Genomic DNA, 18,176 nt, shown 5'->3' with positions numbered 1-18,176 from the left:
GGGGAGGGCCCCTTATATAGTGTGGGGACGGGTCCCTGCTCAGATCCTCTGTGGGTGGCCTGTGTCTGCTCAGTTCCTGGTGTGACCTCTGTCAAGATGCCTGAGCCGGGGAAGAAACCAGGTAGCTCCAGGCCTGGGGTTGGGCTGAGTGTGGGGCACAGAGGGCTGGGGGCATCTACAATTGGGGGGCGGGACTGGGGTCAAGTTCCTGAGAGGGGATTGTCCTCCCGGGTCCTTTTCTGGCTCTCAGTTTCTCCTTCCCGTCCTTCTGATGAGAGTGAGGGTGAACCAGGGCCTGGTGCACAGAGGGGAGGGAGCCAAGGCAGGAGGCTCCTGGGGTCACCCCCTCACTCTCAGGAGACAGAAGGACCTTTCCCTGCCCCAACCCCCGTCTCCTTCTGCAGCAAGGTTAGGCCTGGCTTGCCTTTTGGGAAAAGGCCGCTGCAGGCAGGCACCCAGGTTGAGTCTAGACTCCAGCCAGGCTCACCGAATGCTCCTGGACAAGTCCCTCCCCGCGCTGGGGCTCAGTTTCCCCATCTATACAAAGAGGAGTTGGGTTGGTTCCTTCTAGCTCTGAGAGTCTCTGCTTTATGAGCCTGCCCGCCTGCGGCCCCCACACCAGGCGTGGCCCCACACTGTGGTAATGCACACTCTGCTCTGGGAGAGGACGGTCAAGAGGGCCCCGAGCCGTGGCCAAGGGCAGAGAAAGTCACAGCCTTTCACAGGACCACAGGGGCCTGGTCCTGACCTGTATCCTTATCAAGGCTGTCCAGGGCACAGATCCAGTCCCCCAGCCTCCAGCCCCCTCCCAGGCCAGCTTTATCTCAATTGCTGATTCTCAGCCTGAGGTCCTTGGAGGACAAATTTAGCCACATCCGAGTAGGCAGAGTACCTGTCCCTTGCCAAGGGCCCCAGATGGTGCGGAGGAGAAGCTGGGCTCATCATTGGTTTCCCTGGGGATGGTACCCAGGGATGCACTTAGCAAAAGTCTTGTTTGGAGGTTAGACTCTCACACCAACTGGCTGTGTGATTTCGTTAAGTCACTTCTCTTAGCTTTGGTGTCCTCATCTGAGAAATGGGCATAATAATTGCGCCTATCTCATAGAACTATTGGAACATTAAATAAGGTGATGCATTAAAGTGATTGGCACCATATTTAATAAGAGGGGCTGCAGGCGTGGGGTGCATGGGCAAGCCAAGGGCCCCTACAACCTCCATTGGCCCGTCAGTCTCAGCCTTCAGCAAGAAGCCACGGTCAGCAGAGGTGGCTGCCGGCAGCCCTGCAGTGTTTGAGGCCGAGACAGAGCGGGCAGGAGTGAAGGTGCGCTGGCAGCGAGGGGGCAATGACATCAGTGCCGGTGACAAGTTTGGCCTGGCAGCCGAAGGCACACGGCACACGCTGACAGTGCGGGACGTGAGCCCTGCTGACCAGGGGTCTTATGCAGTCATCGCTGGCTCCTCCAAGGTTAAGTTTGACCTCAAGGTCATAGAAGCAGGTAAGGCTCTGGTCAGTCTTCCCTGAGGTTTGAGCTTCTGGGTGCAGGGACAGTCCCGCCAGCTCTCCATCACTCGGGGTGTAGGAGGTGCTTTCCCACTTTCTTGCGTTTGCTTTGGCTGTGCCTTCTGCCAGGAAAGCCCCCTTTCCTGCAGCAAGACCTCTCTGAGTGCCCCCATGTGGTTCTCTGGCTCGTTCCAGACATTGTGGAGGTGGGGGAAATTCAGAGATGAACAAGACATGATCCTATCCTCCCACTGGACACCCACACACAGCCGGCGTGTTGTGTGCCACCAGCGAAGTCCTGGGAGCTGCGGGGTGGGGGGAGCCCAGCCCAGACTGGGGCCTGGACCGAGGCCAGAGCCTGGGAAAGGAGAGGAAGGACAGACTTCAGAGCTGGTCAGGGCAGACTCACGGAGATGTGGGCACAGACGGTCTGTGAGGGCAGGAGAAGGCGAAATGCAGGCTGGCTCCCCAGCTCAGCATGAGCCATCTCTGAGAGGCTCCTGGGGAGTGAGAGAAGAGGAGGGGTTTTGGAATCTTCATTCAAGTGAGACGCCTCGTAGACAGTGTGTATTCTTGGGTCTGATCCTCAGGAGAGATGGGGCAAAGGAGAGGAGTGGGTGCATGAGCTCAGAGAGGTGGTGGGCAGAGAAGGGAGAGAATTTAGGGGACAGATGGGGTCATGGGCGGGTGAGAAGAAGAGAGGGACCAGATGAAGCTCTACACACACTGCAGTATTTAATGAGTCTATAAAGACTGAGGAGGGACCGGGGACAGGAGGGGTCTCTGGTTAGAAGCTGCTCCATGACGCCTCACCTGATCCCAGCAGAGAAGGCAGAGCCTGTGCCAGGCCCCGCTCCTGCCCCTGCCGAGGCTCCCGGAGTTCCCGGAGAAGCCCCGACCTCAGCCACTGAGGTAGAAGGAGGCTCCCCAAGTCTCGAAGGTGAGAGGGGCTGGGCAGGGAAAGCCAGGGTCAGCGAATGGGGGTGTCCCAGGGCAGCTCTCAAAGGTCTCTGCTCACAGGATCAAGTTCAGCAGCCCCCGATGGCCACAGTGCCCCTGATGACCCAATCGGCCTGTTTGTGACACGGCCACAGGATGGCGAGGTGACTGTGGGTGAGTGTGGAGCCGATACAGCCAAAAGGTATGGGGGTAGGAGGGAGGCATCAGGGCAGCCCCAAGCCCATCCTGTCACCTCTCTTGTAGGTGGCAGCATCACCTTCTCAGCCCATGTGGCTGGGGCCAGCCTTCTGAAACCACCTATGGTCAAATGGTTCAAGGGCAAGTGGGTGGACCTGAGCAGCAAGGTGGGCCAACACCTGCAGCTCCATGACAGCTACGACCGGGCCAGCAAGGTGGGGCCTGCAGGGCACAAGAGCCTGCGGGCACAGGGGTCATGGGGACACATGTAAAGGGTCATGAGAGCCCTGGGAGGCATGGGGGGCACCATGAGACTGGAGGCACATGGAGGGTGCAAAGAAGGGGCAAGGGTGCTTGGGAAGTAGGTTGGGGAGCTAAGTGCACATGAGGAGCATGGGGCGGCTCAGAGGAGGGTTATGGGGAGGCACAGGGGACCTGTGAGACGTGGGGAGCTTGCAGGGCAAGATAGTCTCAAGGGGGCATAATAAGACTTGGGGTCCCAGGGAGCTCAAAAGGCTGAGGGACATGGTGAAGCATGGGGAGCACCAGCCAGTGAGGGTGAACAGCCCCTGGATGGATGGGTATCAGAGCTAATGGCCTCAGTGGCCAAGCAGGACAATCCATTATACAGACGAGGAAACCGAAGCTTGAGAGTTTGTCGTTGCTGGTCTGAGGTTACTCAGAGCCAGGCCTAGAACCTGTGCTATGACTTGCAGCCTCGTGCTCTCTTACTCTTTCTGGCCCAGGCAAGGCGGCCTCTGGCAGGGCGGGGTTGACATGTTCAGTTATACGGACTGTGCACTGCACAAAAATGCCTCGTCTTGAGTGAATGGCATTTGCCTTATAGCCATCACAGATTTATATTTTATCACCACCTTATGCCAACACATGGCAGTGGCGTGTCTTGAGAAGGGGTTCCTTTTGCTAGTTACTATGGGGTAACTAAACCCTGACGTGTGAGAAGGTTGGTGGCCATTAGCCACCCCCAGTCTCCTTTAGGGGTGAAGGACCTCGTCTTCTAGCCCCTATCTCCCCTGACACCTCACCCCCATAGGTCTACCTGTTCGAGCTGCACATCTCAGATGCCCAGGCCACATTTGCTGGTGGCTACCGCTGTGAGGTGTCCACCAAGGACAAATTCGACAGCTGCAACTTCAGTCTCACAGTCCATGGTGAGGAGGGTGCCCTGGCCTCTGTCCTGAGCTCTGGCTCCCCATGGGTCCTGTCCCTAGTACCTGCCTCCATTTTTCCCAATGCTAAGGAGGATGCCTAGTCCTGGCCAGACAGCTGCTGGCCACATGCCCAAAGCTGTTCATTCAAGGGCATGAAAGAAATCCATGGAGGCTTCCAGGGCTGGAGTAGGGTGACAGCCAAGTCTAGATCTTGTCTGGGTCTTATCTTGATGTCCCAGGCTCCTGGCACAGGTGAATAGGTGAATTGAGAGATGAGTGGATGATTAACCACCTCTAAGATCACCTGTCCCCCTCCCTGATAACTTGACCCTGGCAAGGCTCAGGATGTGGGGTCCAGGGGAAGGTTCCCACTCCCAAGGGGTCGGGGATGGGCAGGTCTGTGATATTAGAACCCAGGGATCCTGGGATGGTTCCCTCTGAAGTCCCTTTCCCTGTCTCATCTCCCTCTTTGAACCCAGAGGCCATTGGCCCTGGAGACCTGGACCTCCGATCAGCTTTCCGCCGCACGTGAGTGGCCATGTCTCCTCAGGTCCTAGGGGTGGCTAGCCTCAGGGTCAGGGCTGGGGCGCTGTGGGGGTCAGGGCTAAGTTGATGGGCATGGGGGAGAGGAAGCTCCCTGGGCAGGTGAGGAACTGGTTCTAACCCCCACAGGAGCCTGGCTGGAGGTGGTCGTCGGATCAGGTACCCCTCCCTCCCCCTGCCCTACGCGCCCGGTACACAGACCCCAGGGGTCTGAGACAGGCAAAGAGCCGCCATCTGGCCAGCGTTCCTTCCTATTACTCCACCCTCACCACTACCCGCTCCCAGCCCCTTCTAGTAGGCTCTGCTTCAACCTCATTGGGGATTCCTTTCCACAGTGACAGCCACGAGGATGCTGGGATTCTGGACTTCAGTTCACTGCTGAAGAAGAGGTGAGTCCCTGGGTAGCAGCTCCTGGGGAAGGTGGCAAGATCCAGTTTAAAAATCCTGGCACTGTGGTTTTACAGCTGTGTGTCCCTGAGCAGGTCACTACACCTCCCTGAGCTGGTTTCATTGTCGGTCAGATGGGACAATCCTGGTGTTGGGAAGAGTCAGAGGGCTCTACAGATATTATGTCCTGTGAACTAACATCCTCACAGCATCCCCCACGACCACCCCACACTCGAGTCTGCAATAGCTCACCTCAGTAGGTTGCGGGGACCCAGAAGATGCTAGGAGAGGGCCCTAGAGCCACAGGAATTGCTCACCCAGCTCAGCCCAACTGACTCATGTCCTCTGTGTCCTCTCCCTCTCTCTCCCGGACCCTGCATTATGGCTGATGCTACCGTGGCCCAGAGAGTAAGCATTGGGGTCGGGTGTTTGGGGGCAGCAGGACGCTGGCAGGATCCCATCCCCTCACAGTGGGTGAGAGATGGATGAGGCTGGTAATCAGACAGACCTGGGTGAGGTTCTGATACCCACCTGCCAGAGCTCAGGAGGGGTAAACAAGGAGAGGCGGAAGGGCGTGAGTGCAGGGAGGAGGAGGCGGGGAGGGCCATGGGCTCCCACCCCCCAAGTCTTTGTGGAGCAGTAGACCACTCCTCTAACGGGTCCCTGCCTTTCTCCCCACCTGGAGCAGCAGTTTCCGGACCCCACGGTGAGTGCCCTGTGACGCCCAGCACCCCTATCACCCTCACTTCCATCAAGAACCCCTTCCTAGCCTCAGCCCCCACACTGAGCCTTAAGCCCCCTGGACCCCTGGAACTGGCGGACACTCATGCCAGCTCAAGCTGCCCCACCAGAAAGGAAGGGGCAGACGGGCCAGGGCAGCTACAACCCCTTGGTCTTGGCCCCAAGAAGCCCCGCGCTAGGGGAGGGGTCTGCAATCCTGCCCCTGGCCACGCGGTGTCCCCTGAGGCCTGTGCTCACGGACTGCGGGACACAGGGACTCGAAGCTGGAGGCTCCGGCGGAGGAGGACGTGTGGGAGATCCTGCGGCAGGCGCCGCCGTCGGAGTACGAGCGCATCGCCTTCCAGCACGGCGTCACGGACCTGCGCGGCATGCTCAAGCGGCTCAAGGGCATGAAGCGCGACGAGAAGAAGAGCACAGGTTAGCCCTCCGCCTCCACGCGAAGGGAGAGGGCGCAGCTTCGCCGCCCCCCACCTCACGCACGGAAAAAGAGGAAGGTCCAGCTTAGCCCTGGAAAGGAGAAGAGTTAACCCCATGCTTGTGCAGGTTAACCCCACTCTTGTGTAGGGAAAAACAAACAAACAAACAAACAGGAGTGCCCAGGTTAGCCCTTTCCACACAGAAAAAGAGAAGGACAAAGGTTAGCCCAGAGACACCTCAAGGAAAAGGACAGAGCACAGGTTAGCCCTCTTCACCTATTAAGACCAGGTGGTCCCTTCTTCCTGCACCTGCCCTCAAAAAGAAAAGCCTGCTTAACCCTTGCAACACAAGAAAAAGGGAAGAAGCTAGTTTAGGCCAAAGACCAACAGCTGGGAAAAGGGTCAAGCCCGTTTAGTCTTCCTCACAGGCAAACAGAACAGAACAAAACAAAACAGGCAGGCCAAGGCTAGCCCCCTCACCCCAAGGCAGGCCATAGAGAGGGCTCAGGCTAGCCCTTCCCCATCAAGTTTTGGCAGGGCGGGTGTCAGCCTCCTGGACAGTGAGCTGGGAAAGCAGGGGCCTCGCCTGCCCACTAGGCAGAGGCAGCTGGAGTGCAAATACCGGAGTGCAAATGCTGTTCAGACAGAGTCCAGAGGTCGAGAAGGTCCATGGTTCCTTCACTTGTTCTCCTGACAAGCTTCTGTCATTCTGGAAGCCCCTAACCCTATCCCTGAGCTGAGCAAGTGGAGAAGACCCTAAAGAAGACAGTTGGACAAAGAGACATGGAGACGGCAGACACGTAGAACATACGGAAATAAACAGAGTCCCAGTGGAGGCCCAGAGAGAGAAGGGGGAGGCAGGACCCTGGCCCTCTGCCAGTCGCCTTGGCGTCTGAGCCTCCTGCGCCTGTGCCTGGACCAGCCCCGGGCTGGGGGTGGGAGGGCAGAGGTGGCAGGGAGGTGAGGCTGAGGGGTGGCGCTCAGCCTTTCAGAAGAAGCTGGAGCCCGCCTACCAGGTGAGCAAGGGCCACAGGATCCGGCTGACCGTGGAGCTGGCAGACCCGGACGCTGAGGTCAAATGGCTTAAGAATGGACAGGAGATCCAGATGAGTGGCAGGTGCGGCCAGGGGGCGGAGCAGGTTCTGGGGGGGCTGGGGGCGTGGGGAGGGGCCTCAGAGGAGAGGGCTGCTCCCAGCCCTGCTCTCTCTCCACCTGTTTTCTCTGCCTTTGTCTCTCGGTACCTGTCTCCCTATTTCTCTCTCCCTGGGTCTAATTTCCCATCTTTCTGTTTCTGCCCATCTCTCTTCCTCGCTCTTCTCCTCTCGGTCTCACGTCCTCCCATCGGGGATACTCCAATGGCCTCTTCTGTTCCGCAGCAAGTAAGGTCCAGCTCCTGGAAGGCCCGGGATGGGGGCGCGGGGGGCCCATTTAATGGGGCACCAGGAGGTGACTCCATGGCTCTTCTGCCACTGCTCTGTGGCCCCTGCCCAGGTACATCTTCGAGTCCAATGGCGCCAAGCGCACCCTGACCATCAGCCAGTGCGCGCTGGCGGATGACGCGGCCTACCAGTGCGTGGTGGGCGAGGACAAGTGCAGCACCGAGCTCTTTGTCAAAGGTGGGCTGGGGACCCCGGGACGGGAGGGCCACAGAGGGGCCTGTCCATCACACGCTCCGTGCCGTGGCAGAGCCCCCGGTGCTGATCACGCGGCCCCTGGAGGACCAGCTGGTGATGGTGGGTCAGCGAGTGGAGTTTGAGTGCGAAGTCTCTGAGGAGGGGGCTCAGGTCAAATGGTGAGTGCTGGGACATGGGGACATGGGACAGGGCTGGGAGGCCTGGGGGCAGCCCCAGAGGAGGCCATAGCACTTGCTGCCCACCCGCCGGCCAGGCTGAAGGATGGGGTGGAACTGACCCGGGAGGAGACCTTCAAATACCGATTCAAGAAGGACGGCCAGAAACACCACTTGATCATCAACGAGGCGACGCTGGAGGACGCTGGGCATTACGCACTGCGCACCAGTGGGGGCCAGGCGCTGGCCGAGCTCATCGTGCAGGGTGAGGCCCGTGGGGACAGGAGAAGGAGCACACAAGGCCGCAGGGCCTTGGGCCTCCTCAGCTCCAGCCCCACCAGCCACGTATGGGAATCAGGCAAACCCAGGATCGAGGCCTGTGTGACCTGGGGCAAGTCGCTTTGATGTCCTGAGCCTCACCTTTCTAATCTGTAAAATAGGATGCTGTGGTGGCCACCTCAGAGGACATCACAGAATCAGGGGGCCCTGGTTAGCGTCACCCCCCACCCACACACACACACACTTGAGGGTCCTTGTGTACCCTGCGCCATCATATGCACATGAGTCACACTCACACATGCACGCATGTGTTTTCACATGCCCACATGATCTCCACCGGGATTCACACCCACACCCACACCCACACCCACACACTCCCTCCCCAGCTCACTGGCTCTGCCCTGCCCCCCAGAGAAAAAGCTGGAGGTGTACCAGAGCATCGCGGACTTGACCGTGGGTGCAAAGGACCAGGCCGTGTTCAAGTGTGAGGTGTCAGATGAGAACGTGCGGGGTGTGTGGCTGAAAAATGGGAAGGAGCTGGTGCCTGACAGCCGAATAAAAGTGTCCCACATTGGGCGGTGAGTGTGCAGGGCTTGGCCCCAATGCAGAAGGGGGATAGGCATATGGGATGGGCAGAGACTGAGACAGACAAACAGAGAGACAGACACACACACACACACACAAAGAAAGACAGAGACAGACAGAAACAGAGAGAGACACAGAGACAGGGAGAAACAGAAAAAGAGAAACAGAGAGAGACAGACAGAAATGAGACAGACACACAGAGACTGAGTTAGAAAGAAAGAAAAATAAATATATAAGAGAGACAGAGACAGACAGAAAGCTATGGAGAGACAGAAGCATGCAGAGGAGAGTCCATCTGAGACAGAGAAGGAGCAGTGAGAGAGACAGACAGGCCTCAGAGCCCCCAGCCCCCTCCCCCTCACTGGTGACCAGGGCAGGGCAGGAAGCCACAGGAGGCAGGCTCTGGCTAGGGGCCCTTGCTCTCTCCCAGTCTCTTACTCACCCTGAGCATCTGGGCTGGCCTGTGCTGGGCCTAAGGCCATGGAGGTTAATGAGACCAACCCCTGCCTAGTCTCCAAGGGCCCAGCCAAGGTGACACTTTTATACTCCTACCTCTGAAAACATGTGAGGAAGCTGGACAATTCAAAAATAAAGAAAGGACTTGAAACACTAGAACACCAGTGAGCTATGATGGGCCACGGGCCCCCTGGCTAGGGTGTCCGGTGGGGCTAGGGGTGTGTGGCCCAATGGGGCCCTCTGAGCCACCGCTGTCCTGCAGGGTCCACAAACTGACCATTGACGACGTCACGCCTGCAGACGAGGCTGACTACAGCTTTGTGCCTGAGGGCTTCGCCTGCAACCTGTCTGCCAAGCTCCACTTCATGGGTGAGCTGGTGCCCGGGGCGGGGTGGGGCCTCTGTTGCTGGGCCCTGCCTTTGCCCTGGTGTCACCTGCTCTTCCTTATCTTGCAGAGGTCAAGATTGACTTCGTGCCCAGGCAAGGTGAGTCTCAGGGCCCCTGTGTGCCACCTCTCCACTCATCCAACATGGCTCCCTCCGCTCACAGATGGAAGAGCAAAGATCTGGGAAAGGGACCCTGAAGCCCAGCGCTAGCTCTGCCAATTATAATCTCTCTGAGCCTCAGTTTCTTCATCTCTAAAATGGGGATCCTGATAGTGCCTCCTTCATGGGTGACAGGAAAGGTGAGAGGAGATGATGTGTGTGAGCTGTCAGGTGACAGCACATATGTAAGCTTTTACTGTTAAATCTTTTCCATTTTTAGAAGTATCTCTCCTACTTTTAGATTAAACTTTAGTCGGGCATTTCAGAATCCTAACTTCAGAGTAGTCCAGGCTGAGGCATGCTCTAGATCAGTGTTTTCCACACTGGGTTCACTTAATACAAGATACTCCATTTAAAAAGGGTTCCATGGTACAATAAGTTTGGGAAACGCTGAACACTTGCCCCACATCTTACTAATTCAGAAGGTGCATTATTACCATGCCCAAGACTCTGAATAATCCTGCGGTAAAGAAATGTGCTTAACTTTCTTTAGTCCAGTGTTTCCCTAAATTATTCGGCCTTGGGAGCTTCCCCCTCTGCCCAGCAGGAAGTTCCCAGAAACAGTTTGAGAAACGTTACACTAGGTGACCTGATGTTACAAACCTCCCCAGGAACTTCTTGGGGTGACAGAATGTTCTAGAGCTTGATCAGGTGGTGGTTACACAGGTATATACATTTGTCAAAACTCATCAAGCTGTATGCTCAAATCTTGGCATTTCATTGTATGTAAATTATACCTCAATAAAATTGGTTAAAAAAAAAAAACACGGGCATGTGCTCCCTCCAGTTTCCCCCCATTTTATGGGCCTCAGGCCCTTCCCCTTTCTCTGATCTATGCCATCTCCCCACATCAGAACCTCCCAAGATCCACCTGGACTGCCCAGGCCGCACATCGGATACCATCGTGGTTGTGGCTGGGAACAAGCTACGCCTGGACGTCCCTATTTCTGGGGACCCTGCTCCCACTGTGATCTGGCAGAAGACAATCACACAGGTACTGTGGATCATTCCTCCACTTCCCCATGGAAAACGGGTGGTTGGGACCAATGAGCATTAGGACCTACTCCCCACCCCACATGGGCACACCCTGCAGTTGGCCACTGACTGGGAGTGCAGAGGCTCAGCTGGCAGGGAGGTGGGCAAAGCAGGCAGACGCGGGGGCAGGCAAAGGAAAGACAGGGGGGCAACTGGGCAGGGATTCTCTCCAGGCTGAGTCAGTCCCCTTTCCCCTCCTTCCTTCTTGCTGTGTTCCCAGGGGAAAAAGTTTCCTGCCGGGCCAGCCCTAGATGCCCCGGGGGATGCAGGTGCCAGTGAGGAGTGGGTGTTTGACAAGAAGGTAAGTGAGGCTGAAGGTGGGGTGAGGCTCTATCCACCCTTAGGCAAGGCCTCTGTGAAGGTGCCACATCTGGCCAGTTGTGCTGCTGCCCCAGGCAGGGTCTCCAGGAAGCGACCCTCCTGATAAGCCACAACTTGGCTCCCATCCTCCTGAGCTGGCTGTTACTTCATGCTTCCTCCCAACTAGGGGGTGGGTTTCCCTGGCACTTTTTAGTGTGAATAGCTGCTGGAGGGCCACTCAGATCAGCTTTTCCTCCTCCCTGCCCTGTTCTATCCAGCTGAAGTCTTTGTGGAATCCTCACAGTAGCTCTGTGAGGTTATGTTATTCCCATTTGGTGGATAAAGAAACTGAGGCACGGAGAGGCTAAATGATTGCCTAAAATTCCATGACAAAGGTAGAGCTAGAACCTGAGACCCTTGCTCTGGCGCCTCGCCCATGGCAGGTGTTCAGGAAAGGTTTTGGGACAAGGTGCTCACGCGGATGCAGGTTCCATTCAGGCTTGCCGTCCCTGTGAACCCTGAGCTGAGCTCCTTTCCCAGTTCAGAATGGTTGGCCATTCCAGAGGCTACAGAAGCCTCTGGAGTCCAACTTGGGCCCTTTCCCTCACCCTGCCCCCGCTTCCAGCTGCTGTGTGAGACCGAGGGTCGGGTCCGAGTGGAGACCACCAAGGACCGCAGCATCTTCACGGTCGAGGGTGCAGAGAAGGAAGACGAGGGCGTCTACACCGTCACGGTGAAGAACCCTGTGGGCGAGGACCAGGTCAACCTGACAGTCAAGGTCATCGGTGAGGCTGGCTAGCCAGGGTCCAGTAGGGGAAGACAGAGGGGCAACCAGGGAGGGCCCATACATTTACTCATTTGGTCACTCAGCGAACATCAAGGGGCACATTCTCAGGTCCATAGAGAGGATTGGGACTAGGATATGGGTGAATATAAATGGGGGGGAGCCATAAAAGGTTGATCAGAACTGCATTCTAGAAAGATCTCTTTGGCTCCGGGGGGGTGGGGGTGAGCCTGTAGCCTTTGGTTGGGGTGGTGAGGGGATGAGCAACGTTGGCCCTGGGCCTGGGCTGGGCTGATGTGGGTCCACTCCCTTTAGATGTGCCAGACGCCCCTGCAGCCCCCAAGATCAGTAACGTGGGCGAGGACTCCTGCACGGTGCAGTGGGAGCCGCCTGCCTATGACGGCGGGCAGCCAGTCCTGGGTGAGTGGAAGGCACCCGGGTAGAGCCGAGGGCAGACGGTGTGGGGGTGTCTGAGCCCCAGACCAGAGCTTTAGCTTCCTTTGCTCAGGATACATCCTGGAGCGCAAGAAGAAGAAGAGCTACCGGTGGATGCGGCTGAACTTCGACCTGCTGCGGGAGCTGAGACACGAGGCGAGGCGCATGATTGAGGGCGTGGTTTATGAGATGCGCGTCTACGCAGTCAACGCCATCGGCATGTCCAGGCCCAGCCCCGCCTCCCAGCCCTTCATGCCTGTGGGTAAGTCTGCCGGGCCTGGCACTGACCCCGTGCCATCCCTGGTGAAGGGACCCAATAATAGCAGCTGCTTTGTGTGGGCGGCCACCACCCTAGGCATTTACATCCCTCGTCTTTAATCAACAGCCAGGGGTAATCCTCTTCATGTCATAGAAGAAGAAAGTGAGGTTCACAGAAATTAAATGACTTGCTCAAGGTCACCCAGCTGGTAGAGGGTGGAGTTGAGACTCACACCACTCTCACCCGTGGTTCATCTCTTGAGCCATGTTATAGTTTCATATCTATAACATGGGAGTAATGACAGTACTTACTTTATAGAACTGTTGTTAGGATGGAATGAGATGGTGCAGGCAGAGCAGCTGGCATACGGTAGGTGTTCGATAAATATTAATCGTTCCCTGCTCCCCACTCCTTTCAACCAGGATTTATCATATATGGGATAAGGTAAGGGCAGTAGGTGCCTGAGGGACAGAGGGACATCTGTCTGTGGAAAGGGCCCTGGCCCAGGAGCTGGAGATCGGTTTGCAGGGCCAGCTCCATTATCTCCGAGAGGGCCATCTGGAGTCATTGTCTCCCCCTGAAGCCTCAGATCCCTCATCTGTATAATGAGGGTAGAGAAGGTAGAAAAGACGCTGAGGGTGTGGCAGGCTCTTGAGGACACCTGTCCCTATTAGGATGTGTGAGCCTTCAGGGGCAGCTGTCTGAGGGAGGAGCAGGCACCCCCTCCAACCCAGGGAGGGGGCACGGCTTGGGGAGATGGCAGGAAGGGGGTGCCTGTGGGAAGAAGAGTCCAGGCCTCTCTCTTTAGGGGCTGACTTCTCATTTGCTCAGCTCTTAGTCAACTCACCTAATCATACAGTGCTGTGAAACTCCCATGTTTCAGACTCGTTTTCCCTTGAATTACATTATAGCATTTCCTATGGTATCTGACAGAAATGGCTCCTTCTAAGCTCTTTCTGTTCTTTGGGTGTCTTTTCCTATTTACAGCCTTCCTTTGTAATTGTTTGTTTTTAAGCCTATCTGGAGACATGTCTTTTAATGGAGTCGACCTATTTCTTAAAATGCTTAAAAGCTAGCCAAAGAGGAAGTCTCCCTGTCTGACTCAGGCCCCTCTCTGACCTCTCTGCCCAGGGCCCCCCAGTGAGCCCACCCACCTGGCAGTGGAGGATGTCTCTGATACCACTGTCTCCCTCAAGTGGCGGCCCCCGGAGCGTGAGGGAGCCGGAGGCCTGGACGGCTACAGTGTGGAGTACTGCCAAGAGGGCTGTGAGTGTCCCCTGCCCAGCCCTGGGCCCGCAGCCACCACCCTTCTCCAAAGCAGCCCTCAGGCCAGGCACCTGTCATCACCCTGCAGGGCCCTATCTGCAGTGGAGGCCCCAGATAGCCACCAGAGGGTGGGCAGTGGGGTGGAGGGGTGTCGATGTTGACACTGCCCACGGTCTTGCCTCCCCATCCCACCCTCAGGCTCAGAGTGGGTGCCTGCCCTGCAGGGGCTGACAGAGCGCACATCCATACTGGTCAAGGACTTGCCCACTGGGGCCCGGCTGCTCTTCCGGGTGCGGGCGCACAATGTGGCAGGCCCTGGAGCCCCTGTCACCACCAAGGAGCCTGTGACGGTGCAGGAGATACTGCGTGAGTGCCCCCTGTGCAGTCGCAAAACCTGCCACTGATACCCTGACCCTTGGTGCCAGCGGAGGTTGGGACAGTCCGGGAGACCCTACTAGAGGGAGGGGCTAAACGCTGGGCAGGAGGGTTTGGAGCCCTTCCCCATGCCCAGGCCCAGGGCAAACCTGTACGGAAAGTGTCCTCTTGGTTTTCCACGCCCACCTGTTTGGAACAGGAGAATGTAGGTCATATACCATCACCTCCCAGCTCTAGTCTGTGTCTCTCAGCTCCAACAGGCAGGTATTTTCCACGTGCTCAGGACTGAGCAATGAGGCCACTTGGGGTCAGATTGGCTGATCTGGGATCCACTTCCCATTCCTTTATTCCCAAAAAAGGATCAATTGTTTAAGGACTGGTTCTCCAAGTGGAAAGAGGCAGCAAACTGGGGTGGAAACAGCACGGGTTATAGGATCCAAAAGCCTACATTTGTATCCTGGCCTGTGTGACCTCAAACGAATTGCTCACCCTCTCTGTCCCTGCCTTCTCTTGCATTGGTGTGATGAGGCTCAGGTGGAAGCAGGAGCTATGTGAACCGCTCAGGCTGGGGTTAGGGGGAGCGAAGGCGGGGCGGTGGGCCCAGGAGGCAGCGATTTTCTTTGCAGCTGTCTGGGCTCTGCCTCAAGAGAAAACGGACCTGTGGCGCTTCTCAGGCCTCAGGCTGTGGTTGGTCCCCACTGAGCCACCCACTCTGTTTCCACAGAGCGGCCACGGCTCCAGCTGCCCAGGCACCTACGCCAGACCATCCAGAGGAGGGTTGGGGAGCCCGTGAACCTCCTCATTCCTTTCCAGGTAGGGCTGGTCCCCTTCTCTGTCTCGCAGTGTGTTGTTCATGCCTAGCAGATGGGTGTGACTCAGGGCTGACCACACCCCGGGACCTCACCTGGGCATGCGAGGCTGCAGTGGTGGCCGGCCTTCAGGAAGAGCCGGGCTTGGGAGTGAGCTGTTTCTCCCCACAGGGCAAGCCCCGGCCTCAGGTGACCTGGACCAAAGAGGGGCAGCCACTGGCCAGCGAGGAGGTGAGCATCCGAAACAGCCCTACGGACACCATCCTGTTTATCCGGGCCGCTCGCCGTACCCACTCTGGCACCTACCAGGTGGCGCTGCGCATTGAGAACATGGAGGACAAGGCGACGCTGGTCCTGCAGGTCATTGGTGCGTGGCACTGGGGCCTCCCTCTGAGCCCCCTCATTTCCTGTCCCTGAGCTGGACTCAACCCAGGGCTTCACATCTTTCAGTCCTGGGGCCCCTGCTCTGGGATGCCCAGAGTCCTGCAGAAGACGACAGCCAAGTCCAGGATGGCGGGCCACGGGGCCCCTTGTGCCTGGCATCCCCTGCTCTTGCTCAGGCAGTAAGTATCAGGAGGTGTGGTGTTCCAACTGGGTCTATATTCTGCAGACAAGCCAAGTCCTCCAGTGGACATTCGGGTCACAGAAACGTGGGGTTTCAATGTGGCTTTGGAGTGGAAGCCACCCCAAGATGATGGCAACACAGAGATTTTGGGTTACACAGTACAGAAAGCTGACAAGAAGACCATGGTGAGCCTGGGGGCCTGGGCCCCACATATACCCTCCCTAGGGCCAGGCAGCCCCAGCTGCCTCTCTCCTGGCCTGAGAATGGGCCTTCCTCTCATCCTCCCTCTCCGATCTGGTTCCCTCCACAGTTGAGAGGGCCTCGGCAGGAAGTAGGACCTGCCCCCAGAGACCCCTCCCTTTCCTCCACACCTGCAGGAGTGGTTCACTGTCTTGGAGCACTACCGCAGTACCCACTGCGTGGTGTCAGAGCTTATCATTGGCAATGGCTACTACTTCCGGGTCTTCAGTCATAACATGGTGGGGCCCAGTGACAATGCTGCCACCACCAAGGAGCCCGTCTTCATCCCTAGACCAGGTCTGTACCCTCACTTTCACCCCTGGGGGAGCTGAGGCAGGGAGGCGGTGGGGTCAGGGAGGGGTGCCTGGCTTGGTGTGGCCTTCCTGGCACAAAGTCCTATTACCAACAGGCATCACATATGAGCCACCCAACTACAAAGCCCTGGACTTTTCTGAGGCCCCAAGCTTCACTCACCCCCTGGTGAACCGCTCAGTCATCGCCGGCTACAATGCTATCCTCTGCTGTGCCGTCCGGGGTAGCCCCAAGGTAGGGAACTTTGGGCCCAGGTCCAGGCAGACCCAGGAGACAGGGCTCAGCAGCTCCATCCTTGAGCGGTCCTCTCCCCAGCCTGTCCCCCTGCTTCCTCTCTGCCTCTGGGATCGGGGCCAAGTTGCTCTCCCTGAGCAGGGCCTCAACGCTCACCATTGGCTCCCTGTCCATTTTCACCCTTTGGCAGTTTCGGACCTAGTGGGAGCCCCTGGAGTAGGAACACCAATGCCAGTCTTTCTACATGCCTGCTAGGTCCCCTGTCTACCTGAGGGTTTTTCTTCCTCTCATTATCTGATTTACAGCCCAAGGTTTCCTGGTTCAAGAATGGTCTGGACCTGGGAGAAGATGCCCGCTTCCGCATGTTCAGCAAGCAGGGAGTGTTGACCCTGGAGATCAGAAAGCCCTGCCCCTTTGACGGGGGTATCTATGTCTGCAGGGCCACCAACTTACAAGGCGAGGCACAGTGTGAGTGCCGCCTAGAGGTGCGAGGTGAGGAACCCACTGGGCCAGAGCCTAGGGTGGCGGAGGAGGCAGGACACCAGCTGGGACTCTGTTTCCTGGCCCGACAGCTGCTCTGGCTGAAAGGGCAATGACCTTGCCATGTCCAGATGGGTTCTGGCTTCTGGGCTCTGTTGCTAGAGGTGCTCCCTCAGCCTCCCAGAATCTGGGAGGACACACATGGTGCTGGAAGGTGCAGCACACAAATGACATGGCCTCCTTCTCTCCTGCAGTGCCTCAGTGACCAGGCTGGCTCACCAGGGATGGCCAGGTATGTACTCCAGACCACCCTGACAATCGGGGCCCAAATCAGAGGCTGAGCCCTGGCCCTTGGTCCAGGAAAATGAGGGTGCCGGTGGCTCTTAGCAAGGTTTCAGTCCAGTTCACTCACAAGGGAACCTGTGTCACAGGTGCAACCAGATGCCGGCCCATGTGCCAGGAGCCTGGAAGGAAGCGGACAAGCTACCTTCCTGCTGTTGGATGTGTGTGTGCAAGTGTGTATCTTGGGGCTGGGGGAGGCATCAGTAGCACAGTATAGTTGCAAGCAGGTGTGGAAGGGACTCTACACAGACTGACCTGTCAGAGCACCTGTTGGAAACTTTCAGGTCTTCTGGGTGAAAAATGAGTGGGCTCAGGAAATGATGGCTGCAGGCCGGTCTTTCTGGCCTGTCGTGTTTCTTAGTGTATAAGGGCAATAAAAGATCAGTGCACTCACAGAGAACTGACTCTTGTTTTCACACAAAGCACAGAATTTAGTTGATCTTCAGAGCAAACTATAGGTAGGTATCCTGTCTCCCAGAAGAGTGAAATAAGGCCCGGAGTGGAATCCCAAGTTCATAAAATGTTAATGCTAGAAGGAACCTCAGTCTTCCCTCACTGCATATAGTCTTCAAATGAGGAAACTGAGGAGCTGTGACAGGAAAGTGTATTAGCAACACAGCCCGAAGCCCAAGGCTCTCCTGCCTGGTCTCATGTGCTCAATACTATCTTTGGCCTGGTGACCCGTGGTCACAGCAGCCCAGATGTGGGGCACTGCTGAATCTCAATATGGTACTGTGCCCATAAGGCCTGGAGTGGAGCTGCACTGGGCTGTTTTGGGGACCCAGTGGTTAACAAGCCTAAAGCCCATGTACACCCGTATCCCACTGGGAGAGAGTGACCCTCTCCAGCACAAGACACTGGGAACCAGGAAGATGTAGGGCTAGGGCTATACTCTGCTCTTCCTTCCCCCAGAGGGAGCCCGAACCTGATCATCAGTTTCCTTTTTGGAGGAGGAAGCCAGCAGTTCTCAGAGGTGCCCTGATAGAGTGTGGAGGGCCCTTCCTGCCCAGAATACCAGGTTGTTCTATGGCATAGAAAAAAATTCCAAGAGGGCTGGTCCCAGGGCTGCTTCTCAGAGTTCTACCCAATCTAAGACACTCCTGGCCAAGATCGCAGAGCTCAGGGGTCCAGGGTCTGTAGGAGGTCCTGGCCAAGTCACAGTACTCTCTGGACCACACCTGTAAGGAAA

At 57.1% G+C, this 18,176-nt stretch overlaps 2 protein-coding genes across 5 annotated transcripts; both read left to right on the top strand.

Annotated features, from left to right (window-relative positions):
- The first annotated feature begins 1,030 nt into the window (after positions 1-1,030).
- On the top strand, positions 1,031-1,522 carry LOC120607268 (myosin-binding protein C, cardiac-type-like). Its single transcript, XM_039868996.1, has one exon. The coding sequence runs from the start codon at positions 1,187-1,189 to the stop codon at positions 1,520-1,522; it is 336 nt and encodes a 111-aa protein (XP_039724930.1). The 5' UTR covers positions 1,031-1,186.
- A 68-nt stretch (positions 1,523-1,590) lies between these two features.
- Positions 1,591-17,475, top strand: MYBPC3 (myosin binding protein C3). 4 transcript variants are annotated; one of them, XM_039868802.1, is made up of 34 exons: positions 1,591-2,045; positions 2,325-2,441; positions 2,522-2,614; positions 2,705-2,853; positions 3,693-3,810; positions 4,290-4,338; positions 4,483-4,512; positions 4,689-4,742; positions 5,146-5,148; positions 5,429-5,446; positions 5,735-5,898; positions 6,882-7,014; positions 7,274-7,276; positions 7,389-7,513; positions 7,584-7,689; positions 7,785-7,951; positions 8,378-8,543; positions 9,269-9,375; positions 9,462-9,491; positions 10,406-10,545; positions 10,807-10,887; positions 11,512-11,671; positions 11,986-12,090; positions 12,179-12,367; positions 13,496-13,630; positions 13,829-13,996; positions 14,730-14,818; positions 14,986-15,181; positions 15,425-15,564; positions 15,757-15,916; positions 16,029-16,165; positions 16,471-16,657; positions 16,900-16,937; positions 17,077-17,475. In XM_039868802.1, exons 1-33 carry the CDS (start codon positions 1,673-1,675, stop codon positions 16,908-16,910), a joined length of 3,903 nt encoding a protein of 1,300 aa, XP_039724736.1. In that variant the 5' UTR covers positions 1,591-1,672; the 3' UTR covers positions 16,911-16,937; positions 17,077-17,475. The 4 variants fall into 4 exon arrangements, 2 of the variants coding, with proteins under 2 accessions (XP_039724736.1, XP_039724728.1); XR_005654076.1 differs by having other exon boundaries at positions 2,328-2,441; positions 16,471-16,937; XR_005654075.1 differs by having other exon boundaries at positions 16,471-16,937.
- Positions 17,476-18,176: the final 701 nt, after the last annotated feature.

The sequence above is a fragment of the Pteropus medius genome, unplaced genomic scaffold (genome assembly GCF_902729225.1).
Source record: "Pteropus medius unplaced genomic scaffold, Ma_sr-lr_union100, whole genome shotgun sequence".
In the NCBI taxonomy this organism is placed as follows: Eukaryota; Metazoa; Chordata; class Mammalia; order Chiroptera; family Pteropodidae; genus Pteropus; species Pteropus medius.
Note: the sequence above shows the minus strand (reverse complement) of the source record. Positions and strands in the feature narration are given on the sequence as shown.